The sequence below is a fragment of the Ctenopharyngodon idella genome, chromosome 11 (genome assembly GCF_019924925.1).
Source record: "Ctenopharyngodon idella isolate HZGC_01 chromosome 11, HZGC01, whole genome shotgun sequence".
NCBI classification, from domain to species: Eukaryota; Metazoa; Chordata; class Actinopteri; order Cypriniformes; family Xenocyprididae; genus Ctenopharyngodon; species Ctenopharyngodon idella.
Window position 1 is genome coordinate 11,566,274 of NC_067230.1, and position 24,886 is coordinate 11,591,159.

Consider the following 24,886-nt stretch of genomic DNA (forward strand, 5'->3'; position numbering starts at 1 on the left):
GCTCCTCCTCCAACATGCCCACCTGATCGCACCTACGTCCCAGCACAGCTCCGAAATAGGCTACTTCATCATGTGCACGACTTCCCAAGCTCAGGTCACCCAGGTGTCACAGCCACCTTCCACCTGCTACAAAACCGGTTCTGGTGGGACTCTATGCTAACCGACACCTCCCGCTTCATCTCTAACTGCTCACTCTGTCAGACCACCAAAGCATCACATCAAGCGCCAGCCGGTTTGTTGCAACCGCTACCCATTCCCCAACGTCCCTGGTCTCATATCGCCATTGACTTCGTCACTGATCTCCCAGAATCCCAGGGCCACACCACCATTCTCACCGTCATCGACCGTTTCTCAAAAGCCTGCAGACTCATACCACTGGCCAAGCTCCCCACAGCATTCGAAACGGCCGAGCTTCTCTGCAATTATGTGTTTCGATTCTATGGACTACCCGAGGACATTGTGTCAGACAGAGGCCCACAGTTCACATCTCGAGTCTGGTCCTCCTTTTTCAAAAACCTCAATATCAATGTCAGCCTCACTTCAGGGTACCATCCAGAATCCAATGGCCAGACAGAGCGCATGAACCAGGAATTAACACGTTTTCTACGCACCTACTGCCAACGCAACCAGACGGACTGGAGTCGTTATCTGCTCTGGGCAGAGTATGCCCAAAACTCCCTACAAAAACCTGCCACTGGTGTCACGCCCTTTCAATGCGTCTTGGGCTTCCAGCCTCCATTATTTCCTTGGTCTGGGGAACCATCCAATCTACCATCTGTCACTGAATGGATGCAAAGAAGCGAGGAAACCTGGGACCAAGCTCATCAGCACTTACAACGCGCCGTAAGAAGGCAGGAGATGCAGGCCAATCGTCACCGACGTCCCAATCCCCAGTACGCCGTGGGACAATGGGTTTGGCTGTCCACTAGAGACCTCCGGCTAAGGCTTCCATGCAGAAAACTCAGTCCCAGGTTTGTAGGGCCCTTTCAAATTATCAAACAAATAACTCCAGTATCATTTCGTTTAGATTTGCCTGTTAATTACCGTGTCTCTCCCACTTTTCATGTTTCGCTGTTGAAACCCGCCGGGGGTCCGAGAGGGGAGCCAGAGGGAGCCGAGGTCCGCGCCCCCCCACCCTTGATGATTGAAGGCGAGGAAGCCTATCAAGTACGAGAGCTGCTCGATTCCAGGCGCCGGGGTAGGAGACTACAATACTTGGTCGACTGGGAGGGGTACGGCCCGGAGGAGCGATCCTGGGTCAATGCGGATGATATCCTGGACCCCTCACTCACAGAGGAATTTCATCGGACGCACCCGGAGAGACCGGCCCCTCGACCACGTGGTAGACCCCGGCGTCTGCTTCCTCGCGTCTGGAGCCGCTCACAGGGGGGGGGCTCTGTCACGAATGTGGCTCCCTCGGCCCTTCCTCCGGACCACCGGAGGGAGCCATCACCGGAATACTGATCAGTTCTCATTCGGACTACGTTTCCCATGGGCCCTCATTCCTGGGACTGATTGCACACACACCTGCACCGCATCACACTCACACTATTTAAGACACACACACACCCTCACACATCGCGAAGTCTTGATTTGCCTTGGTGATCATTTCTGAGCGTTTTTCTGTGGACTGTTTACCTGTTATCGATTGGACTGTTTATTCCCTGCGACCCTTTGCTGCCGACCCTGATCTTTGCCTGTTTCCTGGACTGTGAATGTTTTGCTGCCTGCCCTGATCCTTGCCTGTACCCTGATTCTGTTTGTCTGCCGCCTGCCTCGACCATTGCCTGTTACTGTTTTTGCCTCTGCCTTTGCCCTGTCTACTCTGTAAGTACTTTTAATAAACTAGCTGCAAATGGATCCACATTCTGTCGACCCATCATTACAGGAACGATGCGCCCTGAAGCACACAAGGTGGCAGGGTTGGCAGAACGGCCCCCTGACGGCACTGAAGGGAACTCATCACCGTAAAATAAGGGTGTTGACCGCTTCCCCTTCGGAGGGGGCTCGAAGGCTGTGGTTGAGCGCCTCCCCTGTCCCCCTTCTTTATGGGGAGGCACTCGGGTGGCAATGCTCTGTTTTTGTGTGGCACGGTATGAGGAGCTGGATTTCGATGTTTGGGGCTGCTCCCGCTCAGCAGCCCCTGGGACCTGCGAGTGACGGTGGAGGAGTTTCTGGAACGCTGCCGTTTGCTTTTGGGACGAACATCCTGCCTCTCCGCTGGCCATTGAAGATTTAATTTGGCAACAGCATGAGTCACAACCTCCACCCGCTCCTCAGTCTCTCCCATATCGATGTTTTCGACATCCACCTCCTAAAAGCTGAATACGTGAAGCTCCGGCGCCTCAACCAGAGCAGAAGGAACCGCAAAGATCTCATGATCTCAAGATAACAAAAGTTGTTTTCTCCTGATCATGACTTATTTTTCTCATGATCGAAATAAAACAGTTCTCACAACGAAATTGTATCACAAGAAAATCTCACGCCTTCTGAATGTTACTGGTGTAGGCCTATATCATGTTGTATGTGCGCGTTGGCATCTTTGAAATTTCATAAATTTGCCAATTGCTCACTGCAGAGATGGATTTTATCTCCGCATTGAGAGAGGGGGGGTGTCCCAGAGGAGAACCTGACAAAAATGGAGGAAGATAAGGTATGTCACTTGCTAGATTAACATGATATTTACAGTTCCTGTTTTATGGTTATTTAAATGTTCATCATGATGCTCCATAACACCTGTATAAAAACTAATATAAGTCCTTATTAGCAGACAAACACACAACACATCCAGTAATGTTGAATTTGTGAATCAATTACTTTTTTCAAGTCAAGTGATCTTTATTTATTTAGCCTAACCCTTTACACAATAGCAGCTTTAAAGGGATAAACAGAAAAATAATGATTCAAAGATGTAAAGAGAATTATATTCAAAATTATATAATCAAAATGTACCTACAACTCGTTTTAAAAGTGCTATAAGATTTTTCGACCATTAGATTTCGCTTCGGCCACACTAAGTATGCTAAGGGTAAGGATGTCCTTAGTACACTGTCCCCTGGTTTCACAGACAAGGCTTAAGCTAGTCCTAGACTAAAATGCAAGTTTGAGCTGTTTTAACTGAAAGCACCTTGTACTGACATATCTTACAGTATGTCAGTGCCATTGTTTTGTCTCAAGATGCACACCAGCAATGTTTTTTTTGCAGTGTACTTTTATAAAAGCTACTTAAATATCCTAATTGAACTAAGGCTTAATCCTGGCTTAGGCTAGGCCCTGTCTGTGAAACCGGGCCTGTATCTTTACATTGCAAATAGTTGCTTGCCGATTGGATATGGAGGAATCCTATATTGCACCTTTAAAGAATGGTAGTACTGGTCCTGTCTGTAATATCCTGAGTTAAGTAAAGCACACAGTTAAATCACTGACTTGTTTGCTCTTTTTTATTTTTCTATACCACACTCTGCATAACACATATATATATATATTGCGGCTCAGATAGGTTCTTTGATACTTATTTTTTAAAACACTTTGACACCTAAAACTAAATGCATACTAAAAGAATATTATGATGATATGTTTCAGATTGATCCTGCTGTTGCCAGACTTCTGAAAAAATTGAACCGTACCGTTCTGCACACTCGGTTCGGCACGCACTTGCACCGCGGTTCATCTCATATCTGACAACGCATACGCATCTATAATGTGGTTTGTAGAAAATAAATAAAACAGACAGACGGAGTTAGGCTAATGTATGTTTCTGTCGATGGATACGCATTCTGGCTTCCCCTAAACTTTGTTCTGTGTGAGTGCTGTATGCTTTATATGACCAGTCAATTACGCCGTCATCACCCGGGTGTTGATAGTGCGCGAGTGCAGGTGAGACCTGAACAGCACACGTTGCAATCTGTGTTTAAACTAAACTCATTTAAGCCTTGCCAATTTAAACATTGGAGCGCAAGGCGCATAAGAGAACTTACGCACACACTGTGAGAAGATTCATGCACTCATCCAAAGCGTGCACGCGTGTACAGCGCGCAAATATTCAGGGGGCCGTTCTGCCAACCCTGCCACCTTGTGTGCTTCAGGGCGCAGCGTTCCCCAGCGAGCAAATATCCCAGTGTCTGCCCAGAAACATAGCGGCACTAGGATGCTCGCTCCCTCTGAGGAGGGTCTCAGAGCGGTCAGTTTGGTTGTTCCCTGCCGGTTTGCCACTTCAGGGACCCAGATTGATTGTTCGAAAAACACCAGAGGCCACTCTCGAGAGACAGGTTCCCTTAGTAGAACATCTGACAGCGCGGGAGCTACTGTCACGAATGTGGCTCCCTCGGCCCTTCCTCCGGACCACCGGAGGGAGCCATCACCGGAATACTGATCAGTTCTCATTCGGACTACGTTTCCCATGGGCCCTCATTCCTGGGACTGATTGCACACACACCTGCACCGCATCACACTCACACTATTTAAGACACACACACACCCTCACACATCGCGAAGTCTTGATTTGCCTTGGTGATCATTTCTGAGCGTTTTTCTGTGGACTGTTTACCTGTTATCGATTGGACTGTTTATTCCCTGCGACCCTTTGCTGCCGACCCTGATCTTTGCCTGTTTCCTGGACTGTGAATGTTTTGCTGCCTGCCCTGATCCTTGCCTGTACCCTGATTCTGTTTGTCTGCCGCCTGCCTCGACCATTGCCTGTTACTGTTTTTGCCTCTGCCTTTGCCCTGTCTACTCTGTAAGTACTTTTAATAAACTAGCTGCAAATGGATCCACATTCTGTCGACCCATCATTACAGGAACGATGCGCCCTGAAGCACACAAGGTGGCAGGGTTGGCAGAACGGCCCCCTGACGGCACTGAAGGGAACTCATCACCGTAAAATAAGGGTGTTGACCGCTTCCCCTTCGGAGGGGGCTCGAAGGCTGTGGTTGAGCGCCTCCCCTGTCCCCCTTCTTTATGGGGAGGCACTCGGGTGGCAATGCTCTGTTTTTGTGTGGCACGGTATGAGGAGCTGGATTTCGATGTTTGGGGCTGCTCCCGCTCAGCAGCCCCTGGGACCTGCGAGTGACGGTGGAGGAGTTTCTGGAACGCTGCCGTTTGCTTTTGGGACGAACATCCTGCCTCTCCGCTGGCCATTGAAGATTTAATTTGGCAACAGCATGAGTCACAACCTCCACCCGCTCCTCAGTCTCTCCCATATCGATGTTTTCGACATCCACCTCCTAAAAGCTGAATACGTGAAGCTCCGGCGCCTCAACCAGAGCAGAAGGAACCGCAAAGATCTCATGATCTCAAGATAACAAAAGTTGTTTTCTCCTGATCATGACTTATTTTTCTCATGATCGAAATAAAACAGTTCTCACAACGAAATTGTATCACAAGAAAATCTCACGCCTTCTGAATGTTACTGGTGTAGGCCTATATCATGTTGTATGTGCGCGTTGGCATCTTTGAAATTTCATAAATTTGCCAATTGCTCACTGCAGAGATGGATTTTATCTCCGCATTGAGAGAGGGGGGGTGTCCCAGAGGAGAACCTGACAAAAATGGAGGAAGATAAGGTATGTCACTTGCTAGATTAACATGATATTTACAGTTCCTGTTTTATGGTTATTTAAATGTTCATCATGATGCTCCATAACACCTGTATAAAAACTAATATAAGTCCTTATTAGCAGACAAACACACAACACATCCAGTAATGTTGAATTTGTGAATCAATTACTTTTTTCAAGTCAAGTGATCTTTATTTATTTAGCCTAACCCTTTACACAATAGCAGCTTTAAAGGGATAAACAGAAAAATAATGATTCAAAGATGTAAAGAGAATTATATTCAAAATTATATAATCAAAATGTACCTACAACTCGTTTTAAAAGTGCTATAAGATTTTTCGACCATTAGATTTCGCTTCGGCCACACTAAGTATGCTAAGGGTAAGGATGTCCTTAGTACACTGTCCCCTGGTTTCACAGACAAGGCTTAAGCTAGTCCTAGACTAAAATGCAAGTTTGAGCTGTTTTAACTGAAAGCACCTTGTACTGACATATCTTACAGTATGTCAGTGCCATTGTTTTGTCTCAAGATGCACACCAGCAATGTTTTTTTTGCAGTGTACTTTTATAAAAGCTACTTAAATATCCTAATTGAACTAAGGCTTAATCCTGGCTTAGGCTAGGCCCTGTCTGTGAAACCGGGCCTGTATCTTTACATTGCAAATAGTTGCTTGCCGATTGGATATGGAGGAATCCTATATTGCACCTTTAAAGAATGGTAGTACTGGTCCTGTCTGTAATATCCTGAGTTAAGTAAAGCACACAGTTAAATCACTGACTTGTTTGCTCTTTTTTATTTTTCTATACCACACTCTGCATAACACATATATATATATATTGCGGCTCAGATAGGTTCTTTGATACTTATTTTTTAAAACACTTTGACACCTAAAACTAAATGCATACTAAAAGAATATTATGATGATATGTTTCAGATTGATCCTGCTGTTGCCAGACTTCTGAAAAAATTGAACCGTACCGTTCTGCACACTCGGTTCGGCACGCACTTGCACCGCGGTTCATCTCATATCTGACAACGCATACGCATCTATAATGTGGTTTGTAGAAAATAAATAAAACAGACAGACGGAGTTAGGCTAATGTATGTTTCTGTCGATGGATACGCATTCTGGCTTCCCCTAAACTTTGTTCTGTGTGAGTGCTGTATGCTTTATATGACCAGTCAATTACGCCGTCATCACCCGGGTGTTGATAGTGCGCGAGTGCAGGTGAGACCTGAACAGCACACGTTGCAATCTGTGTTTAAACTAAACTCATTTAAGCCTTGCCAATTTAAACATTGGAGCGCAAGGCGCATAAGAGAACTTACGCACACACTGTGAGAAGATTCATGCACTCATCCAAAGCGTGCACGCGTGTACAGCGCGCAAATATTCAGGGGGCCGTTCTGCCAACCCTGCCACCTTGTGTGCTTCAGGGCGCAGCGTTCCCCAGCGAGCAAATATCCCAGTGTCTGCCCAGAAACATAGCGGCACTAGGATGCTCGCTCCCTCTGAGGAGGGTCTCAGAGCGGTCAGTTTGGTTGTTCCCTGCCGGTTTGCCACTTCAGGGACCCAGATTGATTGTTCGAAAAACACCAGAGGCCACTCTCGAGAGACAGGTTCCCTTAGTAGAACATCTGACAGCGCGGGAGCTACTGCCAAATATTTCTCATTGGGTCCTCTGTACAATAGAAAAGGGTTATGCCATTCAGTTCGGGTCTCGCCCGCTCAGGTTTATGAGGGTCCTACCCACAGTAGTGGACCACGAGCAGGCTCTGTTTATGGAACAGGAGGTAAAAACTTTGTTGAAGAAGGAAGCCATAGAATGTGTACTTACTTCCAACAGAGAAACTGGTTTCTACAGCCATCATTTTATCGTTCCAAAGAAGGATGGGGGGCTGTGTCCCATTTTGGATCTGCGGCATCTGAACCAGTCAGTTATGAAGCTCAAATTCAAAATGTTAACCTTGAGACAAATCATGTCACAAATCAGATCCGAGGACTGGTTTCTCACAATAGATATCAAGGATGCTTACTTCCATATATCCATCCTTCCACAACACAGGAAGTTCCTGAGGTTCGCTTTCGGGGGCGAAGCGTACCAATATCGGGTTCTTCTGTTTGGCCTAGCTTTATCACCCCCCCCACTTTCACCAAATGCGTGGATGCAGCACTGGTTCTGCTGCATCTACAGGGCATTCGCATTCTCTTTCAAATCTTGTGCTTGAGCTTGAACGGACAAATTCACACAAAATTATGTCAACATGCCCGTCTTGGTGAGTATTCTAGTAAGCATAGTCGGTTATGTCTTAAGTGGACTTGTACACTCGAGAAAGAACGCTTTTTTCAGTATCCGTGTACTAATCTGTGTATTATGTCTTAAAGAGACAGCAGCCCTTGCATTCCTGCTGTCTGAATGTGTTTTTAATGTTAATCAAACAACAAAAGGAAATCACTCATTGTTCATGACTGAATAGTAACTTAATTAATAATGATTGATCTTTATTTAATTTATACAGTGAAGATTACATGCAATGTTGTTTTACATTTTATTTATTCAAATATATTTATATTTATATATTCAAATATTTATTCATAATATATATATATATATATATATATATATATATATATTTTATTAAGGATGTAACGATATCAAAATCTCACGATATGATAATACCTCGATATAAAGTCCACGATACGATATTTATTGAAAAAAAAAAAAAAAAAATGAAGATGAATGTCGAGAAGAAAAAAATCAATGCATCGCATGAAGAGAGAATCGCAAGCTTATTTTTAACTGCAGTTTCGAGATGACGCTGTGTGTGCTTACGGTGTGTGTCCACCGGCACAGAGCAGAGCGAGCGTTTTCAGTTCATTCATATGGAAGTTCAGCTTCACTCTCGCGAGCTTCGTGCCAGTGGACATGCACCGTCAGAAACAACCGTATTCTGCTTGTTTCCATTTCCTCTCATACACACACCACTCGAACCTTCTATAAAATAATCCTTCATACAGTTCGGAAAAGCTAGAGTGAATTATGCCCATTGCGCGGACATTCGCGTGGTTCATCATTGCACAGGATATACGCTGTGAGAGAAACGTGCTTGCAGCTTGCGTTCTCGCCCGCCAGTAGGCCTATTTTCCTTACAAATGGAAAATAGCACTTATATTTGGAAAATAGACTTACTATTTTTCTTGGATTGCTCCTGTCTGCTCCTGTCTGCCTCGCTGCTCAGAGTGGTTTGCGACTGTAACTCCGTATAGCTTTGTTTTGAATCTCTTACTATCATTCATTGTTGTTTGTATTATCATTACCATATATCTAATATTGCCTACCACATTAATCTGACATTGCTAGCTTTTAATCTTTTAATCTAAATCGCTATCACAACGCATTTGCATCTCGCTAGCTTGTTAACTTGTCATCAGTCTCTCGCGCGCTCCTTTTTCTACGCATTCATCAAACAGCTGTGGTAAGTCGGATCAGTCTACAAACACGGTGAGTCATGTCATCCTCTCCTTTTATTGTAACGTGTTCTGCCTGTCACATGCATAGTATAGCTTTCTCTGTCAGCGACGAGGGATTTACATGTCATAAATGTAGGGAAATAGTCAGGCTGACAGAGAAAATCTCAGAATTAGAGACACACATCCAAACTTTAATCGAGGATAGTAAGAATGCAAGGGCTTTAGATACTGTTTTGGATGCAACTAGCTTAGTGAACTCTGTACATTGTTAGGTTCCGGCTGTAGAGCCTGTGCAGCAGGGCAATTGGGTAACGGTGAGGCAGCCTAGCCACGGAAAACACCACTCTTCCATTACAATAAGAACATCAAACAGGTTCTCCCCACTCAGTGACACACCCACTGAGAATCCTGTTGAAAGTGCCCTAGTTATTGGCGATTCTATTACACGGAACGTGAAAATAGAGACACCAGCCACCATAGTCACATGTTTGCCGGGAGCCAGAGCACCTGACATCAAAGCAAATTTAAAAGTGCTGGCTAATGCTAATCGTAAATCGTAACATTAAAGAGGTGTGTGAACTCGCAAGTACAATGTCAGAAACAGTAATTTGCTCTGGCCCTCTTCCTGTTTGTTGGAGTGATGAGATAGTTAGCAGATTATCATCACTCAATGGCTGGTTGTCTAAGTGGTGTCTGCAGAATAATATAGGTTTCATAGACAATTGGAAAAGTTTTTGGGCAGACCTGACCTGTTGAAAAGAGATGGTATTCATCCCTCCTGGGATGGTGCTGCTCTTCTCTCTAGTAATATGGCACATAGTCTTCGAGCTGAAACATGACAAACTGGGGCCCAGGTCAGGAAGCAGACAGACTGGCTAAACCGACCATTTGCTAGCTGCCTCACGTCACAGAAGTCAGATAATTCCCAACGCATAGAAACTCTTCCACCTAGATATTATCACATAGAGACTGTGTCTGTACCCCGAATTAGTAAAAACAAAAAACTTCCAAACCCATTTAAGGGTAAAAATTCTATTGATGTTCAACAAGTAAAAAATAGAGGAGATACTGATAAACAAATGATAAAGCTTGGGTTGTTGAATATTAGATCCCTTTCTTCAAAAGCACTTATTGTAAATGATATTATCACAGACAGAAATCTGGATTTGCTGTGTTTGACAGAAACCTGGCTAAAACCAGACGATTACATTACTTTAAATGAGTCTAGCCCTCAAGGTTACGATTATCAACACAATCCTTGTCAGAAAGGCAAAGGGGGAGGTGTTGCTGTAATTTATAGTAATTTTTACAGTATTACTCAAAAGTCTTTCAAATATAATTGACATTTGTGCTGGCTACTGTATACAGGCCACCAGGACAACATATAGACTTTATCAAAGAATTTGCTGATTTTCTATCGGAGTTACTACTAGCTGCGGATAAAGTCCTTGTTGTTGGTGATTTTAATATCCATGTAGATAATGAAAAAGACGCATTGGGATTGGCATTTACAGACATTCTAAACTCTATTGGAGTTACACACAATTCGTTCCCACTAATGGATTCAAATAAATTCCATGTCATCTGTATCTGATGTAAATAATGCAAAGACTCAGATAACTGATGAAAATAAACTGTTAAATTGAGGGTTCCTCCTAGTGATGGGAGAAACGAAGCTTTTCGAAACTTCGAGAAAACGATTCACTGTTTTGCTCGAAACGTCACACGCTGGTGACGCCTGCTGGTCAGAAAGGTGTAAATGCACTGTATATTCAGTTCAAGCATACATGGGGAAAAAAAAAAAATTACTAACCAATGGCAATTGCTTTATTGAAAGTGTTTAATGCTATTAACAAATTATCTAATACCATTATATATGAAGTGTCAGTATTACGTGTTATTTTATTAAATTGTTGTTAAATTTTTCATGTTTTGTTTGTTTTATGAAGGTCGCCAGCAACATCAGAGCACAGATTTTATCTGAAATTCAGGCTGCTGGCTCCAAAGGTGGACCCAACCCCAACCTATTAACTTTTCAAGTAATTTGTTACGCATAAAGCAGCAACCAAATCAAGTCAAGTCACCTTTATAGCGCTTTTTACAATACAGGTTGTGTCAGGTCAGCTTTACAGTGATAGCAGGAAAATAATTTTAGCTGCACAGCAGCTCTAGAAGAAAATGGTGTCATTGTTCAGTTTAAGTAAGTTCAGTGTTGATTCATTCCGTTGTAAAAACCATTAGTTATTCACTTGGTTCATTTATCTATACAACAGCTCTGGAGGATGTCATTGTCCAGCTCAGTTTGCATACAATGGTGTTGATGCAGGCAGATCAAAAACATTGTTGAATATCAAGTGTCCCACACTAAGCAAGCCAGAGGCGACAGCGGTAAGGAACCAAAATGCTTCTTCCAGCACCAGATTCAAACACCCTGTTCGCTGGTCATCAGCAGCTTTTAAGGACTATATCTAATCCAATTGCTTGCATATTAAAGAAGCTCAACGAACTTTACCAGCCAAATTCTTCAGCTTCGGCTGGTTCTCTCGCTCAATCCTTCAAGCTCACCATATACGCCTCAATTAACACTGTCAATCCACTAAAATAGTGAAAATATCTTCTCACCCGCTCCCGCAGGAGCCTACTCTGTTCTTACACCGCAGTAGCAGTGTTGTCTCCTCCTCTCCTGCAGGAGCCCAGTTTCCAAGCCTCACTGCACAAGGAAAAATCGAAAAGATATTTCCGGTTGTGTCCAACTTCCTAGACAATCTAAACTGTTCTAAACTCTAGTTGCTATCTTTGCTCGGCCACTTAAACTTCACGAAGTGTTTAATCCCGCAAGTCCGCCCTTTCATCTCGCATCTCCTCTTCCTTGCGTTTTTGATCCACACGCCAGAAGACGGGAGGCTGTCACCCCATCTTGGCGTCCCAGTAGATCATTTTTTCAGTCTTTTGTTTTGCATGGGTGCAGCAACCACAGCTGCTCTCCCATCATCAGATTCAAACTCTTGGTAGCTGGTTGTCAGAGGCTTTTAATAGCTGAATTTGATTCTATCGCTTCCACACCAAAGAAGCTCAGTGAAACCTTATCAGCTAAATTCTTCAGCTCCAGCTTGTTCTCACACACTCAAACCTACAGGCTCACCATATCTGCCTCAATTAACACTCCCGCAGGAACCCACTTCATTCTTTCATTGCCGCAGTAGTGATGTCTTCTCTGCTCCCGAAAAAGCTCAGTTCTCTGTCTAAGCCTGCCTTCACTGCTACAGCAGTGTTATCTCCTCCGCTCCCGCAGGAGGTTAATTCCTCTGGTTAACCTCACTTTCACTGCCACAGCAGTGCTATCTCCCCTGCTCAATGTGCCCATGTGCAACAGTTAACTACCGGCGAGGCTTACCTGTCCGGCGCTGTGAGTATTGAACTCCCGTCGAATGCTGCGAGAGTTCTCCCATCCAGGTGCTTCAAATGTTGTTCACCCCCTCTGTCGCCTGGTAGAGCCAAATTGTGCATCGCCATAAGCTGCTCTCATCAGAGGCACTCTTTCCGCATCGGAGCAGCTACATCAGGACCAACTAGTTCGACATCAAAAACAGTCCAGCGAGGCTTACCCGTCCAATGCCATGAGTATCGATCTCAATCTTTACCCATCGGATACTGTGAGAGCCTGCTAGTCAAGCATCTACATCTTCTCCTTTCCCGTCCAATGACTATTGATCTCCCAGCGGATGCAGCAACCGCCCTCCTTATTGGGCATCCATGTCTTTCTTTCTCCGTCCAGCGAGGCTTACACATCCGACGCCATAAGCATTGGTCTTCCTGAGCATTGGTCTCCCGCCGGACATCTGCGAGAACCTCCCGGTCAGTGCTTATCTTTCCTCGTCCGGCAAGGCTTAGAGCATTGATCTCTCCCTAGAGCATTGATCTCTCCCTAGAGCATTGATCTCTCCCTAGAGCATTAATCTCTCCGTAGAGCATTGGTCTCCTCATAGAGCATTGGTCTCTTCCTAGAGCATTGGTCTCCTCCTAGAGCACTGGTCTCCTCCTAGAGCACTGGTCTCCTCCTAGAGCATTGGTCTCTTCCTAGAGCAGTGTTTCTCAACCAGGGGTCAATGGACCCCTAGTGGTCCTTGACATAATGCCAGGGGGTCCTTATAAAATATCTGAATATGATTTTTGTATATTTTGACATGTTCTTATAAAAGAAGATAATAAATGTATAATATAACTGACTATATGAATATAGAACAAGTCAACTAACATAGTAGTAAATTACACTTGATTGCATTTGTTCGCCACAAAGACATTAACGATACCAATGAGCCAATTTTATTCTGGGGGTCCTTGAGGATGGTTCCAAATATGACAGGGGGTCCATTACTCAAAAAAAGGTTGAGATTCACTGTCCTAGAGCATTGGTCTCCCACGAGACCCTCTCAGTCAGCACTTATCTTTCCTCGTCCGGTGTGGCTTAACCGTCTAATGCCACAAGCATTGGTCTCCCATCGGATGCTGTGAGAGCTCTCCTGGCTGGCCGTTACAATTCCTTTCACCCCGCCATCGACCAATAGGACCCACTCACCCATCACTGGGAGCCGCTCCTGTCGGAAGCTGAGTGGGCCCCCTCGGTCGTAGTTCCTGAATCACGCCGTCCCTCGTCTTTCGGTCGGTAGGGCTCACCCATTTGACGCCGTGAGCATTGCTCTCCCGTCAGATGTAGCCAGAGCCCTCCCGATCGGGCACTCCAAATCACGCGCTCCCTGTCTATCGGCTGGTTGGGCCCGTCCGCCCGGCGATGTACGATCCCGTCAGAGGAAGCACGGACCCCCCCGGTTGGACGGTTTAACTCCTGCTGCTCCCCATTTATTAGGCGGTAGGGCTTTACCCGTCCGATGCCGTGAGCATTGGTCTCTCAGAGCATTGGTCTCTCATCAGACGCTGCGAGAGCTCTCCCACTTCTAGTTCTGTCTATTTTTACCACACCGGGGGGAGTACTCTGGGTTCAGGCCAATATTCCGAGCTCGGAGCCCTCCCCCCGGACAGCACACCAAATACGCATAACTTTTATTCTATTGAATTATATGTACATGTGAACTCATGAATCGGTTATAGGCTTCTCAAGGAGCTCTACCGGTTTCTCTTACGGTATGAATGGATCGCATTTGTGTCTGAGACTCCTTTGTTCATGGATGAGAATTTATGCCACGCAAAAATTCATAAATTTACATTAGAATGATGATCCAGTTTTTAACCAGTGTTTGTTCAGGTGCAGTTAGATTAAATTAATTTTTTGGGTGTTTCATTCCACAGTCGTTTTAAGGTATTCCAGGCTACGTGGTCACAGTTAGATGCATATTAAATTATTTTCTCTGGATTTTCAGCAGGATTTTTTATTTATTTGTTTGTTTGTGCCACCCCACAGAAATTGCTGGCTCTTACCTGGCCACCCCTGAAAAAAGTTCTGGCTAGGACCCTGCTGCGACTGTCATGTCTAGTTTTGGGTTTTGTTTGTGTTCATGTCTTTTATTTTATTTTCATGCTCACTGTCATGGTTCATGTTGTCATGTGATTCCCTTGCTCCTCATGTGATATTGCCATGTGTTCCCTTGTGAATGTGTCATGTTGTCATTGGTTGATTTATTCATTTGGTTTCTCAGTTCTGTTTTGTGATTGAGTCATTGTCTTGATTGTTCACACGTGTCCCTTGTTTGCAGAGGTGGGTAGTAACAAAGTACATTTACTTCGTTACATTTACTTGAGTATTTTTTTGGAAAATTTGTACTTTTAAGAGTAGATTTAAATCTGGGTTCTTTTACTTTAACTTGAGTAGATTTCTAATGAAAAATCTGTACTTTTACTTCGCTACACTGGCCGATGTTCCTCTCGTTACTTTATTTTAATGCAATACTGTATGTTAAGAAATGCGTAGTTTATTCCAAGCGCGCTCTCTTTTTTCATGAACAATGCCCCCCAATAGCACACGCATATCTCAGAGACATCTATTTGATGTGTTTACGTCTGGAAGACGTATTTTTTTAGAGTGTTTGCTCATCTGCAAAACGTCTATAGGACGTTTCCTGTCAGATGTCAATTAGACGTTTAGAAGATGTCTTTAAGATGTTTATGATTTAGAATGTATGTAAAACTGACATCTTAAAGATGTCTATCAGATGTTTGTAAACAGCAGATGCTTTCCAGATGAAGTGATCTTTAATAGACATCTTGCAGACGTATGTGTGCTATCTGGGCCCATTCACAAATGAATCACTCTTTTGAGTCAATTCTGTTCAAAGAATTGATCAAACAAGTTGGCAAAACTGTCTAAATTGGTTTGCGAATCAGTTTGAATGATTTGTTCAGTTCTGCACGCACTGAATCGTCTGAAGCGGTTTCTCACTCGGAGCGTTGGATGAAATGGCAGTGGACCTACAGTCAATTAAAAGCAAATCTGCAAATGCATCCTATTGTTTGCCAGCGACGAAGATCTTTATTAGTTGAACTGCGTATGCTGTTTGTAAACAATTCCACAGGTATCGATTTCATTTGATTTCAGTTCATACAGCCAATAGCCTACATTTTACAGCCAGAGTATTACGCCACGATAACACCACTAAAAAGTATGTAGCATTTCTTTACCTTTTTTTTTTTTTTTATATATTCTTATTTTATACATTACATAAGCAACCATTGTTCAGAGCGTATGAAATGAATACTCGTCGTCCTGCGGTAATTGGTGGGTAGCCTGCCTATTGCGCAGTGGCGGCGCCGGCAACCTGTTCCTCTTGAAAATATTAACGCCTTCGCATAGACACAGTTAACCTGTTTACCCGCGCATGCAGAAATATACATTTCATTACATTTTGGAGAACAGACGGAAGAAGATCCGTCAATGTGTATTTGATCATTGTTTGTGTTCAGATGTTCAGCGGTTATGAGCGCAAGCACATGTAAAAAGTTTTCTCTCTTTCTTTTTTCAAATGTAGCGGTATACGTTGTTATTATTATACAAAGCAAAGGACATGCAATGATATTCGGGTTATAGATGCCAGAAATAACGCTTGTCTCTTCTGTGTTTGTTGCATAGATATCTAATTTGGTGATATTAATAATAATTTAAATATTTATCTAAATAATAACATGCTATTGTATTATATGTATATCGTTGCAAAGTAACTAGTAACGAGCTACTTGAGTAGTTTTTCATTGGATACTTTTTTTACTCTTACTCAAGTAACTATTAAGATTAATACTTTCACTTTTACTTTGAGTAAATATTTCTGTGTAACAAATGAAGTTCGTTCTCGCATTACGCACCACATTTAAGCCTCTTAAGAGGTTTGTTCTTGCACATCATTCAGGTTCGGTTGAGCTTTTGTTTATGTTCTGTGATCAATGTATATATGTGAGTAAAAGCCTAAATTAAATCTGTTTATCATATAGACATGATTTTCACTAAACCAATCAATTCATATGGATTAGTTTTCCGATCTCTTTATGAACTTTTTGAAGCGTCAAAGTTGCAGTTGAAGTTGCAGAAAGCTCTCAGATTTCATCAAAAAGATCTTCATTTGTGTTCCAGAGATGAACAAAATTCTTTTGGGTTTGGAATGACATGAGAGTGAGTAATTAATGACAGGATTTTCATTTTGGGTGAACTAACCCTTTTAACTCCCCCGATATATGATCTCCGCTCCCCATCTTATACGGGGCAATCTGTGTAAAACTAGGCTATTGGATTTGAATCAATATATTGTTTATACATTTCTACACCTCTTACATCAACCAGAGATAACCAATTTTAACACCAAACAACACGTAAAAAACGTGTCAACTGTGCATCGTTTGCGCGTTGTTATGTGAAACATAATTGACGCGCAAACAACACGTTGACAACGCATGATCTCAGACATCCGGTCACATACTTTTGATCCATCTGGCCACTTGTTTGAATGGGTGAGTGTGATGAGTTTCCATTGCCTGCTGACCACTAGGGTTAAACCATTTGTGAGCCTATAGAGTTGTCTGCCACTCATAGACCATATATTTGGATTGCAGTTTTCTGATTATTTTCAATTTAACAGATAAAATACCCTAATTTTAAAATAAATAACTAAATAAATAATTTAAAATAAATTAAATATGTGGTATGTGAAAAATTGGATGTAGTCTAGGCCTAAGTGTAAAAAATAGTCTAAATAGAAATATAGCTGAAAACGCTAGTGTGACATTATGGCCAAGGAGGGCTGAATTATAACCAGGCGAAAAGCAGTAGTGCAGCTTCAATAAACAGACATTTTTATTCAACATGTAAAAAAGAAAAAGGATGTAACAGATCTTCAATGCAAATGCTAATCAACAAAGAAAATAAAACAAATTAAAAGAAAACTACCCACGGATTGCCACAGGTTACCTATATTGTGAAAATAAAGTGGCATAAGGACAAAAGTGCTCGCACTGCAAGGAAGCTCACAACAAATCACACCTCAAACTTAAAAAGAAGAAAACAAAAATAAAGTTACCAAACCACTTTGCAATCCCAGCCACCTCAACACCATTAATCAATACTGAACTTACTTAAGATGGAAAATGACATCATTTTCTTCTAGAGCTGCTGTACAGCTAGAATGATGTTCCCTCTATCACTGTAAAGCTGCTTTGGCACAATCTGCATTGTAAAAAGCGCTATATAAATAAAGGTGACTTGACTTGACCGCCATCCACACAGTGAGGGCAACCCGACAGCCAACGTTGGGTTAAAAAATAAATCTACATAAAAAAAAAAAACAGTTTAATTAACAGTGGGTGTTGCAAATGGAACAAATAAGTCAGCACCATGAAACAATTATTAGCTTAGTTCTTTTCGGGCCAACTCTGGTCCAACATCCAACAAAGAAATAAGAAAACCAAAGAAAATTAAATCTAAAGTAAACAGTAACCGTACATCTCAATTTCTGCACACTAACGAATGCTTTCATCATAATTAACAGTGCAAACACGATGTAAATATGAGAGATATATATAACAGGATTTTTTTGCGAGAGTCCAGAACTCAGTCACTGATAAACTTGTGCTGTTTGATTGACAGCTCCAGCGATTGTAAAGGGAGCGTTTTTTGATTGTAAAAGTCAGTTCGCAAAGCCTGCGCTGAAATATGATTGATTTATCAAAGAATCCACAGTGAAATGTACTGAATACAAATAAACAATGCTTAACTGAAACATTTACATTGTTGAAAATAAATAACCATATTCCTAGCATTAGGATCCTTTGAAAGGTAATGTTATTTTTAGTATAAGCTCTTCTTTCCTTGTCATCTCACTAACACGCCAGTGGGTGGGGCTAACGTTGCAATGATGAAGTAGGCGTTGATTTCTTCTGCAGAGGCAGTCTGTCACCTGTCATAGATAGGCACATTCCACAACAAGTTGTTATCTGGGCTTGGTTACAATAAAAGCTGTTTTTGGACTAACAAGGAAGTTTTCCGTTCTGAAACTTACAGGATATTCGTATATATAGTATGATTACCTCTTACATGTCAAAAGCTCAAGGAAAATTACAATTTCTCAATTCTCAATTTTTGACACCTTTAAGACATTAATTTGCACATACTGAGAGGAACACGCATGCTCACAGAAATATTGAGGAGCGCAGAAACTAATTGTAAATGCTGCTCCATCCTGTGACGTATCAATAAAAAAGTTTAGCAACTAAAAAGTTTATTATAGGCTAATACAGCTTTTATGCATATATATTGGTCCTGATAATCATAAAATACATAAAATACTGCTCCATTTCTGTAAATAATTTTTTTTGTTTTGTTTTTGTTGTTTTTTGTGAATGAATGAATGAACAAACTAACCTGTTGCGTTGGTCTTGTCATCACCCGCTTGCACCACCTGCTGGTTAGGCGACTAATAGAAGATGGAGATTATGCATTGGGACTAGTGGTGGGAGATACTGCAAATTTGGTATCACTCCGACATAAAAAGAAACAGTTTTTGATATCGATACCAATACATTTCAGTTTTTTAAGCAGTCACTTGAACTTACATGTACTTTCCTGTAGGGGAGAGCAGTGTGTCATGATTTATGAGGTTTGAAAAATGAAATTTCTGACAGATTTATTTACAACTATTACAGAACATAACAAAATTCATTTTAAACTTTTAACGATCAATTTAAATAAATGTAATTGCACAAACTTGCCTAATTAGAGTAAATGTTACATGTACACTATACTGTTCAAATCATCGTGTATGATTTGTTTGAAGGGAGGCCCACTGTCTTTGACTTTGAAACCCCTGTCTATCTCTCTCTGCAGCCGCCTACTCTTAATTGTATAAATTTCAGACAAGGCCAGGTGCCAGTGTCAGACTTCATTTTCAACTCCTCCCCCAACTGCAAGCAGCAAATCTTGCCAACTGGTTAAATCCAGCCGCAGCTGAGGTCAAACACACCTATTGTGTTGTATGAAAATGCAATAAAATTAATGTCCTGCAAGGAGCGCGAGTGTCACTGATGTTTAAACTTCGTACATTTTGAATTAGAAACTCACTCTGATCGTATCATTGAACCAGTGAGTTTTTGACTCAACAACAGCTGATCAGTCCAAATCATGAATAATTGTTCAGTGCTAATTCAACAGATTCATTAAAAAGAATCAGTTTGTTCACTAATAGGACAACGGTATCACATTTTAGAGCGTATGTCGATATATTCACTTTAAAATAACAAGGAAACCAAGGTTTTTTTTTATTTTTATAAAATGCAGGGGAGTGAAAAGTATGATACTACGCTTTGGAATTTATTAATGTAAATGTAGAAGTTCACCAAAATAAATTTACTCTGTTATTGAGAATGTTGAGTACATTTTTATCAAAGTAAAAATATTTTGTTACTTTGAACTTTGTCTCTGAATTTTGTGAACTCATGGTACACCTTATTTCAGCAAAATGAATTTTCCTTCCCTCAGAACTCTTCTTTCAGAACATGGAACTTCAGAACTGCTCACTGTCCAATTTGGAGCACCTTTTAATCGTGCCTCCTTGCCCACCTGGCTCCACCTGGGACCGTCGTCCTTGCGGCTCCACAGGGCTTCCTTGTCCTTACGGTTCCATGGGGCTTCCTCATCCTTCTGGCTCTGCCTTGTTAAGTGGTTGCTCTGCCGTCGCCATGGACTTACAGGCCTTCGTCTGTGACTCATCCCTCCACCCCTTTGGCTCAGTCGAGCTCCACCTTCTCTCTGGCTCCACCTCAGACCTCAGGCACACTGGCTCTGCCTCATTCCTTCGGGACCCTCAGTTCACCACTTTTGTTTCCGCAGCTCTCCTTGATCTCCAGGACCTTCTGTATCACCCGGTCTCTTCGACTCTTTGGCTCTGCCTGGGTCTCCACCACCATTGGCTCCGTCTAGGTCGGTTGTCTTCCTATCAAGTCTCCACCATGGTTCTTCCCTCCCTCGAGTCTGCATTGGGTTTACGTCCTGGGATTCCAGCTAGAGATTTCATCCTGACTCCTCCTACCACTATCTCCTCCCTGGCTTCTGCCGTTGTCGTCTCCACCTTGGCTATCTGGTGTGTCTACCCTGCGTCCTCCACCTAAGCCCCTTCCCGCCTTCCACTGTTGAACTTTGTTTATTGTTGTTATAAGGCATGTAGTGGTTTTGGTTTTGTCACATGTAATCTTGCCTGTTTGTTTTGTATTCAATTGGCACGTGTTCTAGTTCTGTTTTCTGGTTTTCAGTTAGCTTCTATGGTTTCTCATTGATTTTATTATCATGCGCACCTGTCATTCATATCATTGATTGGTTTGTTTTTTATTTAATTTATTGTCTGTTCTCATCATATTATACAGTTGTTCTGTTCATGTTTTCATGTCAAGAGTATTCCTGAGTATTTTGTTTTGAGATCTTTGTTAATAAACATCACTACTGCTGTGATTAGACCCTGCTCTTTTCATCGTTTTTACAACCGCCGGTAACAGAGAGAGGGTATTGCGTGCAACCACTGCCCTTACGTCACAATTCCCTGGCATGGCGGGGACAATAGATTACCTGTTTATTTGGACACTTTTTCCCCTTTTTGGACACTGTTTATGTTTATTTTCTGTTAAATAAACACCTCTCCGAGGCCTGGCCCCACACCCTCCGTGTCTGTCATACAACAGCCAAAAATATCTTTGTATTTTAATAAAATAAAATATTTTGAAAGCAACATATAAATTTGATTTATTTCATTATATAATTTTGGATATTTTACCATTGCCCAGTTCTTTTGTGGAGGACTTTCCTGACATTGACTTTCCTGACATTGACTTTCCTGTAAACAGCTCAGGATAGATTTCCACCAACTAGTCTCATGCCTTTTAAGATCAGGTAATTGGCTCAAAACAACCTGGCAAAAGCAAAGATGCCAGATAAGATTTTTTTATGATATGACAGATGAACAGATGAATTGTGCACTGTAGCAAATTAGCTCATAGGGAAATATGAATAATTCATTATAACTCGTTATAATTAGCTATACATATTTGACATACATATTTGAATCTGGAGGCAGTATTGGATAGTATTCGTAGTTGACCAGTAGTCGTTCATTAAAGCCATTAGTCGACTAATCGCTTATTTGTTATATTAATTTAATTACTTAAGCAAATATGGGTAAAAAATGGTTTGAGTTTAGTGAAGAATTTGTAATATTGTTCTACATTGTAGAGAAATACTAAACCATAATAATAAGTGATAAAAATATAAATTAAGAACTTAAGCACACGCATAAAACGACACCGGCAAAAGTTACGAATGTGTTGGAAAAAAACGGCAAGGAGGTTTACTGAATATTCATATTTTATTAATAAAAGTATAACATACACAGCACACACATCACAACTTATGAACTTGCTGACAATAATTAAACACACCGTTTGGTATAAAAATAAACTAAAACGAGTAAATATGTCGCAAAATGCAACACTTTAGTAGTAGGCCTATATTATTAATACAAAAATAAACGGTCCTATTAAATCACATGAAAACTTTTTTTTTTTTTTTTTTTTTTTCTTCCAACCTTGACGAATGGTAGACAAATGTTTGCCTGCAGAGTTTGCGGACAACTTTTTTGGGGTCATCCTTTATCCTTTCAAAATTATCCCACACTTTCAATTTTCTTCCCGACATGATTATTAGCCAACGTGATCTCATGAGAAAACGTGTGTATTTTTACGTAAATTGTGGTTCTACCACACGTACATTTACTTACGTTTTCATGCACACAAAAACTTACAACATTGACGTATTTATAGCACTAAAACGTAAAAATACTTACGTATTAACAGCAAAAAAAATGTAAATCATGTAACGTAAAGTGTGAATGTATATGAATTCCCATGTATTAATATTAAAATCGTGGCTTTAATGATTTAACGATGTTTTTAGTCGAATTTATTGAAAACAGTTTAAGGTACTCATCTACTTAATATGAAATAACATTTCTGTTCGTGACTTGTGCTGCTCGTTTCGGAGGATTACATAATGTTAAACAAGACTACAATTTGAAACCTTATGAATAAAATTCTGTAATTGTTTAACCATTTTGTAATATTTAGTTTGTTTGCTGTGAGACACAGAAGGCGTTTTCTCCTATGCAGCGACTGACAATACAACCATAAGATACACCAAAGCACAACATAAATTCACATCACATCCATTTTATTTGTTCACTGTACTCCAAATCTTTAGAATCCATATGTTTGTAAGGAACAAATCCAAATTCAGCCCTTTATCCATTGATCTTCATCTTCATTCTCAGCAACAGCGACAGTCACAGTCAAAGCTCGCGCTCGTTATGATTCAAATTTGAAAGTAGCGCCACCCTCGAGAAGCGTAGCGACATGGTTTACGGCACTGATATCTAACGCTCATTGGTTCTTATTTGAACTACTGTTGGTACCACTTTTGACATTTTCGCAAAAAATAAATTATTGTGATTACGCTTGTTTGTCTGTTATTCTTTTATTTATAACAATAGGTAGTTTAAAGAAATGGTTATGGGTAGGTTTAGGGGTAGGTGTAGGATTAGTGGCTCAAAATATCGTTTTAATGTTATATTTTTACTAAAATTGTCCATTTACCTACACATTTCTGTTCTTTATGTTTTATTCTTTTAACATTCTGTATAAAATGGCTAGGTTTAGGTTCGGGATGGGGTTTAGGGATCTTACATTTATCTACAAAACGATAAAATGGAAATTATACATATATCTTTATGACATGAAAGATTCGTAAATATTTCGTAATATAAGTATTTTTACGTTTTAGTGCCATTATTACGTCAATATTGTACGTTTTAGCACCTTTCTAAACGTTTTGTGTCTTTGAAAGTTACGTATTAATACCTACGTATTAACAATGAGACCAGGCTGTATTAGCAGGTGGATCAGCCAGGCCTGCTGTGGTAACGAACTCCTCGTTGCTAACTGCGTGACAGCGCCACTTCCTGTGGAAACTTTTTTTTTTTTTTTTTTTGCGACTAACCGACTAATGAAAATTTAGTCATCCAAGCCTGTTCTCGTCGACTATTGATTAGTCAAGTATTAGGAGGCAGCCCTAGTATTGGATGAAAGTCTTGGTGGTTTAGTAGTTTGTTGGTGGTGAAGTTTTAGTTGCAGGTTCTTTCGGGTTTAGTGAAGAATGATAAACTTCAGCGATGTTAGTCTGACTGTGACTGTCTGACTGACTGTGGTTGTCAGGAGAGTCCTCTCTCCCGGGTAGAAAGTTACAACATGGCTTGTTGTGGTTGAGGCCCTGTCGGTGGGGTAGGGCCAAATGTCTCCACTTCTCCCTAACTCTTTTTCCACAAACAACAACTGAGGTCACAAATATAGTGGCCTTTTAACTTCTGCAGAGGTCACACCTCTGAGTTTGGCTTGACCAAACTCAGAGTTTCAAGATGGAAAAAGTCATTTCAAGATGGAAAAAGTTTATTTGTTTGGAAGCTGACTCATTTGCATGATCATAGTGGGCTGGCAGTTTTGTGTCTCTTTATACTCTGATTAATATAACAAGCATACAATGCATGTTATAAGGAGGGGGTATACACTAATATGTAGGAAATTAAACAATGATTATTTTGACATGAAACATGATACCAATAAGGTTACATTACCTACTAATTCTATCATAAAGCATGCATAAAACAGTACACAATGCAAGTATTAATACATACAATATCCTGGGGATATGCATGTTCATTCATAGAAAGGTTTGTCTATGACTTCATGGAGAGAAGTCATTTTTATAGGCATTATGTGTCTGTCCTTAGTCTTTCCTATATCTTGTGTTATTGCATGTGGTCAACTGCATGGAGAGACTGGTTTTGTATCAGTTTTTTACTAAAGTCCTGAACATTCCGCTTTTGTATGTCAAACAGAATTTTCTCAACCGGTGTCCACGCTGGGTGAAACTCATGATTCTCTGCATCAGAAGAGTGAGAGTGAGCAGTCGCAGTTTATTTCTGGAGATGAAGCTGATCCTGACCTCAGTCTGGATCAAGACCAGGAGCAGGAACAAGAGAAAGACCATAGCAACAGTGAAGAAACTGTTACAACCCCTACAAGAAAAAAGGACATTAAGGTAATAAGATATTCATTTATAATAATCACAATTCAACTGTATCTCCAATTTTCCAACAGTAAAATTGGAGATACAGTTTCTCCAGATGCTTCTGGTTTTACGGTTTGACTTTTTTTAAGCCAGGTGTGAATCAGTGAGTTGGAAGCTTTTGCACACAAGGTAAGGAGGTTTCAAAAGCTTGTTAGCACTTAAAAGGTTAATGTTTATTTGAGGGTATAACGAGTAAAGTATTCTCT

At 41.3% G+C, this 24,886-nt stretch overlaps 1 protein-coding gene across 6 annotated transcripts in view; it reads left to right on the top strand.

Annotated features, from left to right (window-relative positions):
- The window catches only part of LOC127522014 (band 4.1-like protein 1), a 467,430-nt gene that overhangs the window by 314,725 nt on the left and 127,819 nt on the right, over positions 1-24,886 (top strand). For 5 of the 6 annotated variants that reach the window (XM_051911522.1, XM_051911524.1, XM_051911523.1 and 2 more), the window contains one exon: positions 24,448-24,650. In XM_051911522.1, coding sequence (XP_051767482.1) covers positions 24,448-24,650 — 203 coding nt within the window. Of the gene's footprint in view, positions 1-19,994; positions 21,087-24,447; positions 24,651-24,886 lie in introns of those variants that run through there. The other variant, XM_051911527.1, reaches the window with a different exon arrangement.